Source organism: Lactuca virosa, chromosome 4, assembly GCF_052849685.1.
Source record: "Lactuca virosa cultivar CGN04683 chromosome 4, Lactuca_virosa_CGN04683_v6, whole genome shotgun sequence".
Lineage (NCBI taxonomy): Eukaryota > Viridiplantae > Streptophyta > Magnoliopsida > Asterales > Asteraceae > Lactuca > Lactuca virosa.
The window spans coordinates 47,912,851-47,933,880 of NC_136429.1; the positions used below are offsets into that span (position 1 = coordinate 47,912,851).

The 21,030-nt window shown below is 36.2% G+C and overlaps 1 protein-coding gene and 1 pseudogene across 1 annotated transcript; one reads left to right on the forward strand and one right to left on the reverse strand.

Moving 5' to 3' along the window:
* Positions 1–16,246: 16,246 nt before the first annotated feature.
* Positions 16,247–20,306, forward strand: LOC145103993 (cytochrome P450 CYP749A22-like). Its single transcript, XM_079041273.1, has 5 exons — positions 16,247–16,649; positions 16,752–16,975; positions 17,101–17,333; positions 17,429–17,792; positions 17,899–20,306. The coding sequence occupies exons 1-5, from the start codon at positions 16,373–16,375 to the stop codon at positions 18,325–18,327; spliced, it is 1,527 nt and encodes a 508-aa protein (XP_078897399.1). The 5' UTR covers positions 16,247–16,372; the 3' UTR covers positions 18,328–20,306.
* LOC145103992 (cytochrome P450 89A2 pseudogene) lies at positions 18,447–20,176 on the reverse strand (annotated as a pseudogene).
* Positions 20,307–21,030: the final 724 nt, after the last annotated feature.

Genomic DNA, 21,030 nt, shown 5'->3' on the forward strand with positions numbered 1-21,030 from the left:
AAACAACTATCAAAGGATGATCTAAGGTTCGCCAAGGATTGGTTACTTATGAGTAGTTGGAAGTATAGTATTGGATGGATTATATTGACATTATTATGAATAGATAAGATTCTTTTAAGAATGAGTTGTCATATAGCAAATATGGAAATATTTCCATAAATGGGAGTTGGAAATTAAGTATCTATGTAGATTAGAAACTTTTATGCAAAAGGATGTTCAAAGGAATGTACTTTGAGTGAGAGACATCACATCTATAGAATTGTTTTGTAACAATTTCTGATAGAGAACTTAGTAATTTCATTAGCCAAGTCTTGGTGACTTTTGTGCTATGACTTTACGAAAGGGTCGTTGCATAAAATGTTAGAATCTAACATATTCTAATAAGTGGCAAGAACCTTGTATTCTTACACTAATGATAAGGATTAGGGATAGTGAAATGAGTTTCATTGGGAAAGTTTTTCAATTGATCTATTTTTACAAAGTATGGACCATAGGAAACCAAAGTGTGCATGCTTGGAGCATGGGACAATTGTGGTTATAATTCGAGTAATAAAGTTGATTTTCCGAAACATTAAACAATGAATAATGAGTAATCAATATGGTGACTAAATACAAGATGTTTTATTTATACTCAAGAGTTTGGGGCCATGTAGAATTAAGTATTATCGTTGTGTTTCACTTTGCATGTTTTGACTTCCAGAATAACTGGGTTATTCAAACCTCCACAGTCGGTCATACGTTGGAAGTAGGTATGAAGCAAGACTGCAATGAATCTGTCTGTAGATTGTCTAAAGTGTTTAGACATAGCACAAGTTTGCTGCAGAGTTCATGAGTGCTTTAATAAGATTAAAGTATTGGATTAAACCCACGCTCACTTGAATCACTTCATGGATTTATCACGGGTGATTAGTGAGACGATAACATTGTATATTCTTGAAACCGAGACGTGTGAGTTGTTATTTGCTGGTCGGTTGCACATTGATGATAAGTAAACGCACCAGTAACTTGGTGTTATAAAACTTATTGTTGTGTGTGATTCGATTAGTAGGTGCAAGCAAGCACTTGAGTCGAAGTTTATCCATTCCTTTTACCCAAAGTGGGATAAAAGCGATATCTGTGGGCCCCTCGATGATTTAGTGATGAAACCCTAAGCGCTTGGCCAAGCCGGGACTAAGTTGATGTGTTCAATTGTAGTCTGTTGTCAGTCGTCATAAATCAGATGTCGGGAAACAATACATAGACAGAGAGAATGATTTAAATCCATGTCTCGCGTCTATACGATATCTTGAGAATGGAGGAATATATGATCCCTTATCTAAAGGACACGCACATTTGATAAGATCAGAGTTGACAGCGGATTTTGAAAGCTACGATTGCTGATCAGGTTCTGAAGTCATGCAAAATAGTTATTTGACTTATTGTGAGCATAACTATTTTGGTATGTACTTCACCCGATTGTGAGCATGGTCCTTTTGGGTCGCCTTCACATTGGTGACTAGACAGGATGACTGTTGAGGAGAGAGGCTGGTTTATTGTTAGGAATAATAAATTGGGGTATAAATATGATTTGTTAATATATTATATGAAAAATATATTAATTTGGAATCATATTATTAATTAGTATTTAATCAGAAATTAATTAGGAATTAATTTCGGGATTAAAGGAATTAATTAAAAGTACAGGGGTTGTTTTGTAATTATTTGATAGTTGAGACTTTGAGCTATTGGATCACCTTTATTAAGGCTTGAACGAAAATCCTAGAAGGATTTAGGAGTTTTCGACCAAGGGCTTAAGGAAATGAGTCCATGGACTTGCTTAGGCCCTAAGCTAAGGGATTAGGGTTTCCACCTTGAAACCCTAGCTAGCCTCAAGTATAAATAGCACCCTAAGGCACTAGAATTCGACCACTCCTTGGTCAATTTCGAAATTACTAGGAGTATGCTAGGTTTCCTTATGTGTTCATAATGTTGTATAACTAATAGTGATAACATAGATCCAACTCTAGGGTTGCATGCACACATAGGATTGTTTGTATAAAACCTATCAAATACTACTTAAATGCACTAGGGGATAGTACAGGAAAGCAGGGTCGAATCCACAAGGACACGTCCTAAGGTCCATCCCTTTCTTGCGTAAGACACTCATTAGTCTGACAGAAAATTAAAATGGGGGGATTTTTTATGATTAATAAAACTAGGTTAAATAGAAATTTATAAAAGAAAACGCAATCAAAATACTTGAATAAAATTCAGAAAGTAAAAGCAATTTCAGTTTCGCGGTGACTCTCCTAATCATGCAAATAACCTTCAACACGATTGTTTGTATTGTGTAATGTTTAAACTGGTACTGAAAATCATTAATAAGCTCGAATATTTTTCTTTTATGAAAATGTTTAACAAAAAAAAGATATTTGAATTAAACCTTACTTTTTGTTGAATTAACTAAATAAGCTCTTAAATAATTAAGAAAAGTAGCATTAGACACAATGTAAAATTCTGAGTAAAGTCCAATACTTCTCATAAGTTCGGAAGCGTAAAGACCTTGTCCGATTAATTTATATTAGAGTTAATCTTGACATAGAACCAATCTAATATTCGTTACTTTTACTGATTAATAAAGACAATTACAGATCTAGACAATCAGATAACTGGAATGATTCAATAATAATTAAAGTGCCCAACAGAAACTAAATCCAAATAAAACGCTCAATTAAGCATAAAACTGATCAAACTAAAAAGTAAACACAATAAAAAACTGTGCCTAATGATTACTTGCATGAAAAGTTAAGTCTTTTGTGAAACTAAAATCTAGGGTTTTTAGCATGATATGACTAAAAACGAATTACAAAGATAATTAAGTTTTAACTGATAAATCTTACTAAACTGATGATACAGATCGAATCGTGTTCTTTAGATCTTCATTTGGCACTAGGAATCTTCAGAAAAGCACCTCTCTGTCATCTAGAATCACAATTAGGGTTGACTGGAGAGTTATGGGGCTCTATTTATAGGCCCATTAGGAATCACATATGTTCTGCGATCGAATTTTGGACAAATCCGACCACATTTTTGGTCAAAACGCGTCTTGGACCACTTAAACACACTGTTATTTCTGGACTTGTTGAGACATCGAGAACAAAATGCGATCATATTTTTTTTTCCCATGATCACATTTTTAGGTTTTTTCCTTCAGTTTAATTTTATGATTCCATCAATCTTCGATACATTTAAGCAATCGAATTTTTTGGAGAAATGCGTTCGCATTTTTCATTTTTTGTCGCAGTTTGGTAATAATTTTTCCATTCGAGCAGCTTCCAGTCATTCATCAGCATCCTTCTTCAGTTCCAACTCCAATTTGGCTTCTATGCTCCATCAAATGCATCCTCAAAGTGTCATATTCTCCTTATGCTTCAATTTGCCCTAAAAATCATAACAAAAGTAAGTAATACGGGCATTCTGTAATTATAATGAGAAATACGTAAATTACATCAATACAAGGAAGATAGTAGCTTTTTTGTAGGAAAATTGTAACATTCCGTTTGAAATTAAATAAAATGAGTAAATAAATAATTAAACATAAATCTCGAGATGTATATTATATTTTATTGTAGCCCTAAATCCATAATAACTTAGCAGGATGTTGGTTTCGGGGAGTTAAATGTCATAATTTGGATTTTGGGGGTTAAAGTGTAATTCCCAGATTGGATTTGTAAAGACTTCTGAAGGCTTATTTGGTAAATTATGGATTTAAGTTGAAAAGAATTGTGAGGGAGGGGATGGAAGTGTAATTATGAGTTATGTTGGCAAATGGACGGGCATAAACCCGTCACCTCCTCTCATCCAAACCCTAATGCTACCTTTAGGAGTCAACCGCCACTTGTGACCTCCCAGCCGCCACCATGGTTCCTTCTCGTTTTTCCGATCAACCAAGGCCACCAAGGGAGCCGCCATCGACCTTCATTATTCCCCCCACGTCGAGATAACTCAAGACCAATATGGAGTGGTGGACTTCGCGTGTTATTGTTCCATCGACCACCATTATCAGCCGACGCCTCGCCGCCATTGTGCGCCGTCATCTTGCACGTCGTAGCTCTCCTTGTCGGCGACGACTAGGAACACGAGCGGGTGGACGTCATTTTCTGTTGTTGTTGCTGCTGCACTCGGTAGGAATCACATCACCTTCTCCCTTCTCTATTTCTTGCTAGGTATGTGCCGCCGCCACCGCTCTAGCGACTGTTTCACCTTGCTATTGCCCTCCGACCACCGCCTTCCGCTATGAGGATAACTGATGGGGTGTGTGTTTCAGTGGTGTCGTGTTTCATGTGTATGTATATGTGTGTCACTACAGCAAGTCGGAGGCGTGTGTGAGTGTTATTGTCGGCCGGAAACCATGAGAACCACCATGGCAGCGAACCATGGTGGCTGTTGTGACAACTGTCAATTCAGGTCATTCTCGGACTCATGCATCTTTATAATAACCATTCATGCACATCATGCCATGGCCTAGTAGTATAAATTAGGTCAAAATCTTGCATAAACTAGGATCCATCTAAGACCTAGGACTAATATACTTGACACTTACGATTCTAGTAAGTTGCTTAACTACAATAGGAAATGTCAATGCTATAATTTGAATGAAACTTTCAAGCTTTGTTATAATTGAAAAAGGGTATAAAACCCTAAAAATAAATTAAAATATTCTAATTATACTTCATTATGATGATGAATATCAAACAATATTCCAAAAACCCTAAAAGAGCTAAAAATCCAAATTTATAAATCATAAAGCTTAAAAACCTTATAAAATTTGGCTATAAACTTTCTAATATCAAATTTTTATTAATCAAATTATGGATTTTAATCAATGAAATAGAAATTAAATTATCATGCAATAATCATAATTTATTAGTTAAAAACAAGATTTTAAAATAAATCAAGAATTGCTTAATAAATGCTTTTATAAAAATTGGGGTTTTTATAAAAATAATGGAGGGAATTTTATAAAATTTGAAATTAGGAGAGAGGAGGCCTAATGCATGATAGAGCCAGCCATTCTCCCCTCCCCATGCACTCTCTTCCCAAAACTCAATCATTAGACTTAAACCCTCACTCTACCTCTTCTCTCTTCACTCTCTCACACTCCACCCTCCTAACACATAAACTCTCTTCCTCTCTCTCTCTAACCCACGAAATTTCTCTCATTCCTCTGCCAAATTTCGAGATTTTGAAGACCTTGAAGTGTTCTTACTTCCCTCAAGATCAAAACCAAGGTAAACAACAACATCTTCTCCCATAGTTTCATGATTCTACTTCCTCTTCTTCTTAGTTTTCTCTTCTTTTCGGATTCTATGCCTTTCCATGGCTAGAAATCTTTATTTTTCCCTTGTGGTTTGTAGATTCTCACCATAACACAATGCATGTGTTTGAAATGGTGAAAATCCAGGATCAAACCCATGCAAGGAGTGAAAATGATGCACATATGTTCATATGACTTCAAAAACAAGTATTACATCTTCTTCTCCATTTCTTTTGTGTTCTTGCATGATCAAAAGCATTTAAACCATTTCTAGTACATCTTGGATGCTCATTCACTCCATGCATGTGCTAGAAATCGGACCTTATCAAAGGCATGCATGATGTTCTTGTCAAAATGTCCTAAGGATGTACTCAAAGCAAACATGCAATCTGCCAGATTACTTTATTCAGCTTTGAACCACCATATCTCGGTCATTACTTAACCAAATCATGATATTCTTTTTGTATTGGATAGTTCCATGAGTTAACTTTCAAACCCAACTGGTCTCACTGTAAAATATTAAATATCCGATTTTTGGCAATTTTTACAAAATGGTTGCGCAAACAGCTCTTTTTCTATGATCACCATTTTTGCCTTGCATGATCAATGGCCTTAAACCCAACCATAAATCTGGGGAAAAATACTTTAGAAACTTAACATATCCGGTGAATGATGGTTGAAATTTCGTGGCTTAAAACCCCACAGAATGTGCTTCATAAATTCATGAACTTCAGCCACATTTACATCTCATGCACCATTGCATGCAACATTTCTTATCTTGTTTGGGTTCAATACCCTTATTTCCCTTCTGATTAAATTTTGAACATTTTTCCTTTTGAAAGCCCTCACATGCATGTGATAATCTGTAAAATACCAAAAGCTTTTATTATTTCTTTGATTTATTTAAATTATTACTAGAAACCAAGGGCATAAATCACATAAAATACTTCCAGAGGTCAATAAATCCGGAACAAATTCATGGATGACCCTTATGATGGATAATGACCCCTCACTAAATTTCATTAATTTTTGTTGCTGTTTGGTATGATTTCTGATTTTCTTTTTGTTAGGATATAATAAATCACAAAACCACTTTAGAGAGTGTGAAAATTTTATCTAACAATTTTCGCATACCTTACCTGTGATGGATGACTCAGAAAAACAATTTCAACATTTTTCATTCATGAAAATATACCAGAACATCATGTTGTACAGTAGGAGGTTACATAAAAATTTTGAGGAATTTTCTCCACTGTAAACTATTTTTCTCTTAATTTCTAAAGATAATTACACTTAAATTCACATAAATACCCAAAACCGGATTATACAATATAAAAACCACTTTTGGCATTTTTCTCAGGTTATTTATACTGTAATGATGTTACAAAAATTTTTGGTAAATTATTTTAAGTGTTTAATATTATTTCTTCAATTAATGATTATTTAAAGGAATAAAACAAGGAAAAATAGAAATACCCACTGAAAAATATCTTTTATATTTTTCCCAGCCTATTTATGTACAATAACAGTTAATTAAAAAGTTTGGGTAATTTTGGAAACTGTTTTCTATTTATTTCAATTTTTATTGGAATAAATGCTCAAAAATCATAAAATATAATTAAACAGCTTGGAAATCCATTTTTATAATTTTCCCAGCTTAGTATTGTGTAATAACAGTTAAATAAAAAGTTTGAGAATTTTTATCCTTTGAATACTATTTTCGTGAATTTATGTTGTAATAAGGACTTAAAAATTTGGAAAATTTATATTCCAATGTTGTAATTAATCGCACGATTTGTAGAATTTCATTATTTCAGAAAAAGTGTAACCAATTAATATAAAATCAAATACTAAAACATAAATTGGCATTTCACTATATGTAGAATTTAGTATATTAGCATTAGATTTCGACATGGAAACTCACTAGTGTGTGTTTGATGTCGTAGGATCCCGGTAGTAAGACGTTGGTGCATTCCGAAGTACCCCTTGTACCTACTCGAAACGTTGTGAGTATTCACACACTCCCCTATTTTCAGTTTTTATGTTTTGGGGTGGAAAAGCATGTCCAGAAAAACTATTATTTGCATGTTGTATTTAAATTGAATTGTATCAAATACGATTGCTATTGTATTGCTATGTTTCTTTATGTATGTCTATGCAACACGGAACATGATCGTACTAAGGCCCTTCCCTTATCTCTAACCATTAACTCTTTGAGCCAATGGTCATTATGGATAGCGCTATTAGGAATTGACAACTCCTCACTCGCCCGAATCGCTGGAGTGCATGATACCATATTCATCTATGGAACGATAAGCATAGATCTCGATAGGGCTTCAGTCATAGGTTTGGTTGAGACTCATTGTTTGCTCATACACATACAAACTCGTTTCTCGTTATAGCAATAATCTTGTATTCATTAATAGCAATCAACTTTGTTTATCATCAAAGCAATGTACATGTATTTACGAAAAGCCTTATTCCAAGCTCGATTTTATAAACTTGTGAACTCACCAACTATTTTCATAGTTGACGCTCGTTTTACATGCTTTTTCAGGAAATAATTAGTAAGTGGATATAAAGATTCATCATCATAGAGCATGCTGCATCGTGTTGAAGTTAATTGTGGAGTTTTCTTTGAACAATGTTATTTTGGAAAAACTTGTATTTTGTTTCTTTTGAAGCTATGGGTTGTAAACTTTTAAATACTGCTATGGTGATGTATCATTATCTTTTGCAATGAAACCGTTATCGCTGTCATACCTTGTGTTTCCGCTTTAGCGGGGTGTGACAGTTGTTGCCGTTCTGCCGCCACTAGCCACCACTTTGGATGGTTGTGTGTGTGTCGGATGGATGTTAGTGTACTATAATGCTTTGATATTATTTTGTTTAAAAATTATTTCGGCCACCATTAAAAGTGGTGGCTGCCGCCGTCAACCACCACCGCCGAGGTGGCAGTGGGTGGTGCCCGACTTGGTGAAACCCTAATCAGCCTAAAAGCTTAACCTTTTGGACCTATTTGGAATGTGTTTGGGTTGGAAACCCTAATTAGGGTTTAGAAAACCCTAATCTTGGAGACTTTTGCTTTGGACATGTCGGGACCCGCATTTTGGACCATTGGATTGGAATTAAGAGTTATGCCCGACCACGTTGTATGATTTACCTAGTATAGTGATGAGCTTAATGGATTAAGTCCTTAATGGGTTAAGTGTTCTTACTTAACCTTAATCATCATTTTATGTGAAACCCTAATTGTGTTGGGCTTCAAGTTGGGCCTTTCTTTTGGGCTTAGGTGCTTGGGTTCTTGTTGGACCATTTGAGAGCAAGTTTATGGACTAGGAAAATTGAATGGGCTTTAGGGTAAGGTCCATGTAAGGGGTTTGGGCCCAATTTGGAAAATTAGGCCATAATTGGGCCTTGATTTATTATTTGGCTTCTGGGCCTCCAGAGTTTGAGTTTGGGCCTTGGTCTTGGACCAAGCTAGGTTAGGGTTAAAATAGTCTTTTACCCCAAGTATGGATTTATGGTTATGCATTGGCACCTAATTGTTAATTGGGTATTGTTTTGATGTTTGATAGTTCGGGGATCTGTCAGCCAGCAGAAGGGGTTTGTCTGTGTGATTCGGCAATGTGAGGTGAGTCTTTTCACTATATCCATGGGTCGAAGGCACCAATGTCGGTCCATTACTTGTTATGTGGAATGCTAGTTGTCTCTGTGACACTTGCATGAAAGACCATAGGGGGAGCCCATGACATTTGGTTATAAGACCATGTGGGGAGCCCATGACATTTAGATATAAGACCATGGGGGGTGCCCATGACATTTTGATATAAGACCATGGGGGAGCCCATGACATTCCTAGTAAAGACCAAGGGGGAGCCCATGGCATCTATATGCATGTTGTATGATATTCTGTGGATGATACTCTGTGAATGATATTTTGTGGATGATATTCTGTAGGTGATATTCTATGGATGATACTCTATGAATGATATTTTGCGGATGATATTTTGTGGTTGTATGCTATGTGGTATTTTGGGGAACTCACTAAGCTTTGTGCTTACAGTTTTAGTTTATTGTTTCAGGTACTCTGGTTTTCAAATGGAAGGGCTCGGGATGATTGCAGAGTACACACCACATGTTTCCGTTTGATGTGAATTACTCTGATTGGTCAATGTTTTGTTAAATCTTAATTACTCTGGTTTTATGGGAAAGGCATGTATTAACGATCTATTAATCCATATATATATATATATATATATATATATATAATGATTTTTGGGGTGTTACAAAAATATCGAGAAAAAATGTGCTAAAAATGCATCTAAAATGCATCTTACATACCGTGTGGTCTCTTGATTGCAACACACTCTACAAATTCCATGTTTTGCTTCGTTTAGGCTCTTATTGATTCTATTACACCTAAATGAAGTTAAAACTAATAATGAATGAAAGGAATCAATTTAATGAGTTTAGGAAGTCTAATAAACCAATTAAGAATCAATCTGTATTAACAAATTAGACTTATTATTGCTGTTTAGGTAATATTTGACCCTTCCTTATTCTATTGTAGTGATTGGAAGAATCTATTACACTTGCAAGGGGGTTTATTACCTAATAACACATGTCCCCTTATATACTATTATGCTTGAAGATTGCTTGATTTAATTACTATATACATAAACCATATGGAATACTATACGTAACATCTGGTGCATTCATGAAATGACTTTTACAAAGAGTTTTGGAGTTATGATCATATGCATTCATTTAGAATAGGTTTAAGACTTGTATGGTCACTTGAGACTTGGGTATCCAATGAGGAATTTTCAATCGCTTATGAGGTACTTGAGTGATAACTTAATTGTACCTAGTTTTGTTTCAAAAAGTATAATAAGTATTTTGTGTTAGCTTTACATTGGCCCAATTTCAAGTATCATTTGCAAAATGTTTTGGACTTTAACATGTGTAATGTCTCAAATTTCAAACCAAAATTTTCATTTAAAATCATTAAAAATTTAAAACTCATTCTTGGAAACATGTTATATTATTCATTTGTTTCAAAAGCATAAGGTTTAAACATAGTTGAATCACAAAAACCAGTGGAAGTTAAATAACAGTAAATCTTTGATGCAAATATATAGTCGCATCGCGTCCTTCCCTCAAAAAAACCCAAAAAACATTTAACTTAACAATCTAAACATAAAACTTAGTGAGTTTCCTAGTATACCACATATTCATCATACATACAATGCATACAAATTGAGGCTCTCGGCTTCAACCCATCAACTATCAATCCTCTCAAGCATAACATATCAACATACATATCCACCATAGGCACCCTACTATCATACATGTACCGGTTCTCAGCTTGTAACACCCCAATTTAAAAAAAAAACATTTTTGAACTAGAATAAATACACATTTTCATAAATATATGTTTAAGACAAAACCCTTTGTTCGTAAACTGTAGTTTAAAATCAGAGTTATAAAGAAAAGGATTGTCGAATATTCGTTCATTAAATTGTTGATGGGTGTGTAAAGTCACGCCTTCATCTTCCTACGAGCAGATAAAATACCTGAAAAATACTTAATCCACAATTGTAAGCCAAAGTTTACCGAGTTCCTCAAAATACCTCACACAACAATACACATACAATACGTGCACACAAGGCCGGACTGCCACCGGAGCCTACAACATCCAATTCGGCCCGCTCCCCGGAGCCTACAACATCCAAGACGGGTCGCTCCCCTTGGTCCTACAATATAAACTGGACCACCCGGGTCTCTTGACCTATAGCACAAAGCAGGACCACCTCGACCCAACCAAACTATGTCGGTATATGCAAATAAAAATAGCAAGAAAACACAAGTAATCATAACAGATCAACCAGTCTAACAGATCACTACAACATATCAACATCCTAACAGATGAATAATATATACTACAGTACAAAGTATAGTGAGAAAACTCACCTCGCTAATCAGAGTAACTACACTGCAACTCACAAGGTTGGGAAGCTGATGAAAGACGTCTCCTCGCTCTAAACATACACATAATGAAACCCTAGTTAACAATTAAGGTAATAAATATCTCTCAAAGAGTCTTGGTTCACAATTATGTTAGGTAAAATATGAAAGGTTGAAAACATGTGGCTATGCATGTGAAATAAAAGAATCAAATTCAAACTGAAAGTTGGAAAATAAGTGGTGCATTCAACATGTTCAAACTTGAAGTTGGTAGACTTTAAATTGGTTACAACTCTTTCTGTTTTCACATGGCAAACATTCACCTATATATATGCATGTATGTTTTGCATATTTGGTGTGCAAAAACTTGAGAGAACATCAAGTGTAGAATGTCAAGCCAATTGTAATCTTGTGAGTTTTAATAAAATTCTCTAGTTGCAGCCCGTGGACGTAGGATTTGCACCGAATCCGAACCACGTAAAATCCTTGTGTTCTTCTTGCTTTATTTTCGTGAGTTTGTGTGTGTGTGATAGTGTGTTTCCGCTGCGTGTACCCGGTCCGGTTCCTAACAACTGGTATCAGAGCCAGATTAGCGAGGTTTGGAGGGTACAATCATTTTTTTTTATCACGCACGAGTGTACCTGATTTGTATCTTGTTTGTCGTAATGGCTGAAGACAAGGTTGTAATCGAAAAGTTCAACGGTTCTGATTTTAGCTGGTGGAAAATGCAATTAGAAGCATTGCTATGTCAGAAAGACTTGGACATGGTACTCGGAGACAAACCGGAGAAAATGGAAAAAGCTGCTGAAGATGCGTGGAACTCAAAGGACAAGAAAGCCAAGGCGGTTATTACATTGTCGTTGACGAAGAGCGTTGCTTTCAACATCATGAATGAAACCACGGCACGTGGTATGATGGAGGCTCTGTCAAATATGTATGAGAAACCATCGGCGGCTAACAAGGTGTTCTTGATGAGGGAGTTGTTCACTACAAGGATGAATGAGGAAGGCTCAGTTACGGTTCACATTAACAATCTAAATTCAATTTTGTCCAGATTATCATCTGTGGGAATTAAATTTGATAACGAGACTCAAGCATCACTGCTACTAGCTTCTCTACCTGATAGCTGGTCCGGAACAGTTACCGCTGTTACGAGTTCCGTGGGGACCAGTGGTATGACTTTTGAAGGGATTAGAGATTTGGTTCTAGGCGAGGATATCAGACGCAAGAATCAAGGTGGATCTTCTTCTTCTGATTTATTAAATGTCGGAAGAGGTAGAGGGAATAGCAGGAGCAGTGGGAGTCGGGGAAAAAGTTCTTCTAGAACTTTGAAGAATGTGAAATGTTGGAACTGCCAAGAGGTGGGACATGTTAAGAGTCAATGTCCAAAGAAAGAATTAAACATTGTTGGTGCTGAGAGTGTGTCTGAGGATGATACACTGATACTCAATATGGAAAGTTCTGTGGACTCTTGGGTCATGGATTCAGGGGCTTCGTTTCACACCATGGACAACGGGGAAACGATGGTGAATCTAAAAAAAGGAGATTTTGGAAAGGTACGGTTAGCAAATGACGAGATGTTTCAAGTAACGGGCATGGGAGATATTGATCTAGTTACTTCATTGGGAACTACATGGAGCCTGAAGAATGTCAGGGTTATTCCGGAGCTGAAGAAAAAATTGATTTCTGTTGGTCAGCTGGATAAACAAGGACTGGAAGTAAGGTTTGGTGGTGGTAAATGGATGGTGGTCAATGGTAATTCGGTGATTGCTCAAGGTATGAAGCGTGGGTCATTGTATATGGTTGAGGTACCTGCTGAGGGAAGTATGACCATCCCGATTAAGCAAAACAAAATCTAGTTCGCTAAATCTACTGCTAAGAGAGTTCATTTTGCAAACATGAATTCTGGAGCCAAGGGGATGTTAGCTGAACGAGTCGGAAATTCTAAACCATTCAGGGGATTCTGTGACAGTGGGAGCACGGGGTGTGTTCCGGGTACAGTTACAAAGAGCCGTTGGGTTTTGAAGACTAAGACTGGAAAATTCTCTCTTGTTGGAAGTTTGCAAAGTTTGGAGAGTGTTAGTGGTCCTCGGTGTATCTCTGGATCTGGTGGAGTGTCCAAACCGGTTGAGACAGAGGATGAGTCGGTGGTGGGATTAGCCACGACTGAGTTGGAGCTAGTGGGAGCTTCAACTGGCCCTTCTAGTACTTGAAGATGAGGGGCGGCTGCAATTAGAGAAATGGGACTAAGTTTAGCTTGTTCTTAGGAACTGGAGGCTTGGAAGACTTGGTTGTTTTAAGATTACTGGAGTTGGATGACAGAGACGGACCATGTTGTTCAAACTTTCAAGTGGGAGATTGTTAGGTAAAATATGAAAGGTTGAAAACATGTGGCTATGCATGTGAAATAAAAGAATCAAATTCAAACTGAAAGTTGGAAAATAAGTGGTGCATTCAACATGTTCAAACTTGAAGTTGGTAGACTTTAAATTGGTTACAACTCTTTCTGTTTTCACATGGCAAACATTCACCTATATATATGCATGTATGTTTTGCATATTTGGTGTGCAAAAACTTGAGAGAACATCAAGTGTAGAATGTCAAGCCAATTGTAATCTTGTGAGTTTTAATAAAATTCTCTAGTTGCAGCCCGTGGACGTAGGATTTGCACCGAATCCGAACCACGTAAAATCCTTGTGTTCTTCTTGCTTTATTTTCGTGAGTTTGTGTGTGTGTGATAGTGTGTTTTCGTTGCGTGTACCCGGTCCGGTTCCTAACAAATTAGTCCTTCTTTGGGCAAAATACTATTTTGCCCCTCCAAGACTAAATCCTAACACCGTTGACCAAAAGTCAAATTGGTCAAAAGTTAACGGTCAACCTTCAGTTGACCTACACTCGGCATAGTGCATTGCACTAGCTCTACGCTCGTCGTAGAGCTCCAGGTGGAAAAACTAGGGATTTTCATGCTACGCTCGACATAGAGATATTTATGCTCAGTATAGCCCCCTAACAACAAAAATTCATATTAAGCTCTTAATATAGAAAACTAGCCCCTCAAACTTTCATATCTGAATCAAATAGATATCTTAATGGATAAAATCTTTGACTCTATCCACTTGCATGGCTAGAAAGAGTACAAAACCAAACCTTAAGTCCATAAATCCAACTTTTGCTCAAGAACTCAAGCATGGATGGATGAAAGTGTCAAATCTCTCATTTTTATGACTCTATAACCTCAAATACATCATAAAATGACATTCAAATGATATGGAATAACCTCGACTCACATGGACCAAGATTATGGGGACAAAATGCATTAAACCAGATAACTAAATTAGAAATAGCATGAAGAACCATCAAGATGAAAACTTTATACCTCTTAGGGATGGATGTTGACTTGTAAATACCATATCTATACAACTTGAAGCTCCTACGTGGTTCTACAAACACCTTCTTCCATCAAAAGAGCATACAAGTCACTCCAAGGGCTCAAAACTCACATGTGGTTAGGGTTTCAAGGGGACGTTTTGGGACGGTGGAGGCTGGGCATGGGGAGGATCCTAAGGAGTTAGAGCCATTAAATATGTCTCACAACCCTATATTTAGGGTTTTGGTCCAGTGTGGCTATGCTCGGTGTAGCCTATTCTACGCCTAACATAGATCATTAAGTCCCTGTCCACATTTCCTTTCCTACGCTTAGTGTAGGAGACTGTCCTACGCTCGGCGTAGGGCATAACTTCCTAAATCCAACTTCAAACAACCATAACTTCTTCGTTCCAGCTTCATTTTTGGTGATCTTTATATGTATGTGAAGGTATTAACGAGCCTTGCAATTCTATCCAAATACATTTGACTTAAAACATACTGACCTAAATTCATTAATTCATGCAAGAATTCTGAAATATCATATTCCCATTTTACCTTTGAAGCCCAAGACATTTATTCAATCAAATTACAGTCCATTACTCTAAAATCAAAAAAAATCTCGAAACTGGATGTTACAAAGCTACCGGCTCCCAGCCTATGAATGCATAATTTTATGTAGTTAATAAATAAGATGTTGGATTAAATGTCCAATGTCATTAACTAATTAATATTATTTCTAATGTATGGTACTTTTGAGTTGGCATCATGGCACAATAAGTAATAAGGAATTTAGGGAAAACAAATTGTTAATTAATTATGAATTAATCAATTGATTGGAAGTTATTTTGCAATTAATTAATTAGTTTTAATTAATTAAATAGGTTGAACATTAGTTAATTCATTTGTAATTAATTTGATATTCCAGAACCTTTCGGAATAAAGAAAATGATTGATTTTTCTATAGCTAAAAAGATATGGACGAGAAAAATGATAATGCTTCATAATTTTAAAGAATTGGAAACCAAGTATGCGAATAACTCCCAAAGAAAGAAAATTGTCTCACAGGCAAATCAATTGGTATCAAACACACTCTTTTCTAGATCTAGTTTGGATTAATCCTAAGTAAAAGATTCTTATAAAATGTCATACTTGTTTTCATACATGTTTTCTGTAATAAAAAAAAAAATTGTTTGTCTAACTTATATAAAGGCAACGTTTTATATGAATCTTACATAAATGATGTCAACTTGTTTATACGATCTTGTCCAAAATCTAAAAGATATATATTAATATATTTTATAACTGTATAATTAATTACATGATATCGTTCTATTAAATTAATGACTCAATTGGGTCAATAGGGCGAGAAGAAAATGATGTAAGAAGGTTAATATCTAAATAATATTTGATTGGACGAATTATGTTGTTTGTATTATAAAAAAATATGATTAATTATTAAATCTATTTAACCACGCCTCTGGTAAATACATTTGTGTAATCATAATTAGGCCCACCAATATCTTTTAAAAATAATTCAATCTAAACAGCAAGATATGGATAATATTTTAACACAATAAATCATCCAATAAGTGTGACATGTCTGAGAGAGAGAGAAAAAGAGAGAAAACTCGTTTTACACAAAGCCATAATTACCCATGGTGTTCTTTTAATTTATCAACTTCCTAACTTATAATTACACTCTCAAATTTCATTTGATTCTTATAAATTGAATCAACAAAAATGAAACCCGTTTCTCTTTCACTCACTGTTCTTTCAATTTCTCTCTGTTGTGCTTACCTCATTAAGTTCTTATACAAAGTATGGTGGAAACCAATTTGGATTCAAAGCAAGATGAGATCACATGGAATCAATGGCCCTCCTTACAGATTCTTGCATGGAAACACCAAAGAGATCATGAACATCAAGAAATCCACCGACAGAAAACCAATGGAAGGTTTAGGTCTCCATATTGGACCAAAAGTTCAACCTCACATCTTCTCATGGATCAACACATATGGTAACAAGAAGTTATAAAACGTACTATATATGAATATAATAGTTTTTGTTTATGATTTGTAGGGTTAAGATGATTTTCTTGCTTCTATGTTAATTTAATTAGGCAATACTTTTGTGCGTTGGAATGGTCCAAAACCCGAGTTGGTGATAACGGATCTTGAGATTCTGAAAGAAGTTATGAATGACAAAAGTGGAGCTTTTCCTAAAGACGATGTTGAAGGGTATTTTAAGATACTATTAGGTGATGGTCTTGTGGTATCAAGTGGTGAAAAATGGATAAAGATGAGAAAACTCGCAAACCATGTTTTTCATGCCAATAGTCTAAGGGTAAGTAAGTCACTAAGACACTAACATCGATCTTAAACATAAATAAAACGATAATTTTGTATCGAACATGTACAATAAGCTTATTAATATGCAATTAGTAAGTTAATCAAGCAATGTGTTTGAAGGATATGACACCAACAATGGTTGCAAGTGTTGATATGATGCTAGAAAGGTGGAAACAATACGAAGGAAAAGAGATAGAGGTTTATGAAGAGTTTAAGTTGTTATCTTCAGATATCATTTCTAGAACAGCTTTCGGAAGTAGTTACGTTGAAGGGAAATACATTTTTCAAATGGTCAGGAAGTTGACCACTATAATTGCTAGAAATGCATACAAGACACGACTTCCCATCTTCAAGTAACTTTTGGCATTCGTCAATCTTTGCATTAAAAATTACGTTTAGGGTTTTCCTTTTGTAATAACGTATGTATATTGTATTTGTCATTTTTTAGGACAAAGGATGATGCGGAATCTAAAATAATTGATCATATGATGCGAGAATCTATCATGGACATTGTGAAGAGAAGAGAGAAGGAAGCAAGTGGCGAAGTAGATAACTTTGGTGTTGACTTTCTTGGATCGCTTATGAAGGCTAATCATAGCATTGACCATGGCTACAAAGTTACAATACAAGATATAATCGATGAGTTCAAGAACTTTTACATCGCGGGACATGAGACCACAACAGGATTGCTAGCATGGTCGATTTTCCTTCTTGCAGTTCATACAGATTATCAAGAAAAAGCAAGGGAAGAGAGCTTTAAGTTATTCGACAAAAAGAACCCTAATTCCGATGTTCTTTCCAGAATGAAAATGGTAATTTTAATTAATTGTTTCCCATTTAACATTAAGCATTCATTCCAAATTGTCCCTAATTCACACTTTCGAGTTTTGAACCTTCTCTCTCTCAATCGGATTGCAGATAACCATGATCATTAACGAAACCCTAAGACTATTTCCTCCTGTACTTTTACTTATAAGAAAATCAAAGCATGATGTTAGTTTGGGAGCACTCAAAATTCCGGGCAATGTAAGACTTAATTTCCCTATTTTATTTGTTCATCACGACACTCAAATATGGGGAGAAGATGCTCATTTATTCAAACCAGAGAGATTTTCTCAAGGAGTTGCTAAAGCTACTAACAACAACCCTGCAATGTTTATTCCCTTTGGTTTGGGGCCTCGAAGTTGTGTAGGATCCAATTTTGCAACTAATGAGGCCAAAATTGCATTGTCTATGATTCTACAAACCTACTCCTTCACCTTGTCTCCTACGTATATTCACTCACCCTGTGAGCTTTTGACTATTTGTCCAAAATTTGGTGTTCCTGTGTTCCTTTGTCATCTTTAAAAGTCTTTAGTGGAAAATGCCTTTGATTGGTGGTGAATGAATTTGAGAATCTTCAACTCTTGAAATTATATTTTATTGTAGGGTTGATTTATTGACTACTTCAAGATATACAGATAGAGTCACATAATTGTAGTTGAATCACATAAATATCAGATAGATTTGCATTACAAGAGAACTTATACATTCCTTATTTAGGTAATTCTGTACGTTATAGACAATTAGACATATTGCCATTTTGTCTAGACTCTAGAAGAGATTTGTGTTCTCAGGGGGTTCTTCATGACGACTGTGAACTCCAACTTCTCAGAGAGATCAACATGATAACCATCGGGAGGACTCCAATGGAAATACCAAATCAAATTGGCAACGAAATATTCCAAATGAAGCAGAGCCAAATCAAACCCTGGACATATCCTTCTTCCTGCACCAAATGGCATCATCTTTATCCCTTTACTTCCAGTTATATCGAAATCACCATTGATGAACCTCTCTGGCTTGAACTCCATGGGATCTTCCCAGACCTTTGGATCCAGACCCATCTCAGCCACCATGAAATTAATGCTCGCACCCTCTGGAATCGTAAATCCTAGCAGTTCTACCTCCTTTGTGACCCTATGGGGAAGAACGAAATGTGCTGGTGGGTGTCTCCTCAATGCTTCCAAAACCACCGCCTTCAGGTATGGCATTTTCTTTAATTCCTCTTCGTTTATAACAGATTCCGGTTCTGCACCTGGCGGCGGCGGTGGAGGTGGTGGTCCGACGACTGAAATGATTTCATCGTAAAGCTTGCTCTGAATGTGAGGATACTTCACCAGATTCGCCATGATCCATTGTAGAGCAGTAGAGGTGGTGTCTGTGCCGGCGTTAAGGAACTCGCTACACATGCTCACCATCTCCTTGTGGGTCAGCTTTCCACCATTTTCATTGTTACCTTCTTCCTCGGGAAGCTGTAGATTTACCAGAGTGTCAACGTACGCCACGATTTGCTCGTCTCGAAATTGAGACCCAGATTTGTTTGCTTCGATTCGAGATTTGATGAACGGAATCAACACCTGTTCTTTATCTTCGCGTAATTGCTCGAACTCTTTCCATCTGTTTCTAAACAATATCTTCCCCAATCTTGGGAGCATAGTCAACACGGTAAATCGACCCGACCCGACTCTCAACAGCATATCACGCTGTACTCGTGCGATTTCATTGATTTGATTCTCGTCAAGCTTCTCTCCAAAGCACATCAGGACCAACAAACAAAACACGGCGTATTGAAAATGATCAACCACCTGGATTCCTGCAACCTCCTTCTGCTCCTGGAGACGACCGATGAGGATATGAAGGACCCACTTGCGAGCCCACGAGTAGGACTTGATGTGAGCGGGATGCAGAATCTCAGAGGCGAGATTGCGTCGGAAGAGGCGCCAAGTAGGGCCGTAGGAGGCTGAGGAGATGTTCATCATGGCGAAGGATTTAGGGCGATCGGAGAAGACTGCGCCTTTTTGAATGAGAACTTGGTGGGCGAGAGAATGGCTGCCGACGAAAATGGAAGGACGAGAACCGATATAAAGAGTGATGAGTGATCCATACCTGGATTTGAGATTTATGAGGGTCGTTTCGAACTCCAAGCGGGACCTTGTTAGCAGTGAGAAGTTGGAGGAAATGAAAGACGGCCCAGGAGGTAGCTTCTTACCGTTTCTCCGGTGGAATAGTAGGGATCTGATAAGGGCGGCGACGCAGAGGGACACGACTACCACGAACCAGGTCTCCATCGTCGACAAAATGAAAGGAAACGATGACCGGCTATCCGTTTTTGATTTCATACAATACAAGTAAACCCCTGGCCTTAAGTCAAACTAGTGTACTTCCATCCTCAGCATGGTGGATTTTTTTTTTTTTTTTTTTTTTTTATGTGTTGTTGGATCTTGATACTTCGCATACAAATATGTAACTTAGGGCAAAGCTTAAAAAATTGAAGCTTTTTGACTTATTACCGGTTTGATATCGGTATAAATAAAAAAAATGTTTGGTAAAAAACAACTTGCTTGGCAACTTCTAATAAGTCAAAAAATGATAAGTAACCTAACACTTACTTATTAAAAACTCCTTATTTCCTCCAAATAAATTATAAGTCAAAAAGACATAAGTTTTTTTAAATAAGCTTTGCCAAAGATCCCCTTAGACATACATAAAAGAAGTTAAAACTTGGATGTGTATATATACAAAAAGTTACTATAACAATTTGGATTTCATTAGACCTTTTGTGATTCTATTCCATCATAACTATTTTTTGTATTACAAAGCATGATAATAAAATGATCGAATGTTTGCATATTGTACTTTGAAAATATATCTCATTTTGGCACTTTGTACTTTTAACATGAACCTCACCAAGAAAACTCAAGATATCATTCAATAGGTTTATAGATTCTAACAATGCACTTTTGAGATAATAATTTTGTCCCCAACAATAACAACTCTTAATTTGGTTCGCATGTCATACACCATTGAAATAATTAATATACCTTCATACGACCTATACTGGATCTGATAAAAACCCAAAGTTCTTATTGAGTTAAATAAGCAATCCCAAACACCCCCTTGTTAACAATGACTTATTTGAAGGGAGTAAAAAGTTGTTTTCAAAACTCATTGACTTTTTGAAAAGCAAATAAGTCATTAACTTTTTGCCAAAAACCCAAAGTTCTTATT

What these genes read in the sequence shown, in the direction of transcription:
- LOC145103993 (XM_079041273.1), top strand. Translation starts at nt 16,373, where the DNA reads ATGAAACCCGTTTCTCTTTCACTCACTGTTCTTTCAATTTCTCTCTGT. An exon ending in ACACGACTTCCCATCTTCAA is followed by an intron (nt 17,334 to 17,428) that starts GTAACTTTTGGC and finishes GTCATTTTTTAG; the next exon opens with GACAAAGGATGATGCGGAAT. An exon ending in TTCTTTCCAGAATGAAAATG is followed by an intron (nt 17,793 to 17,898) that starts GTAATTTTAATT and finishes ATCGGATTGCAG; the next exon opens with ATAACCATGATCATTAACGA.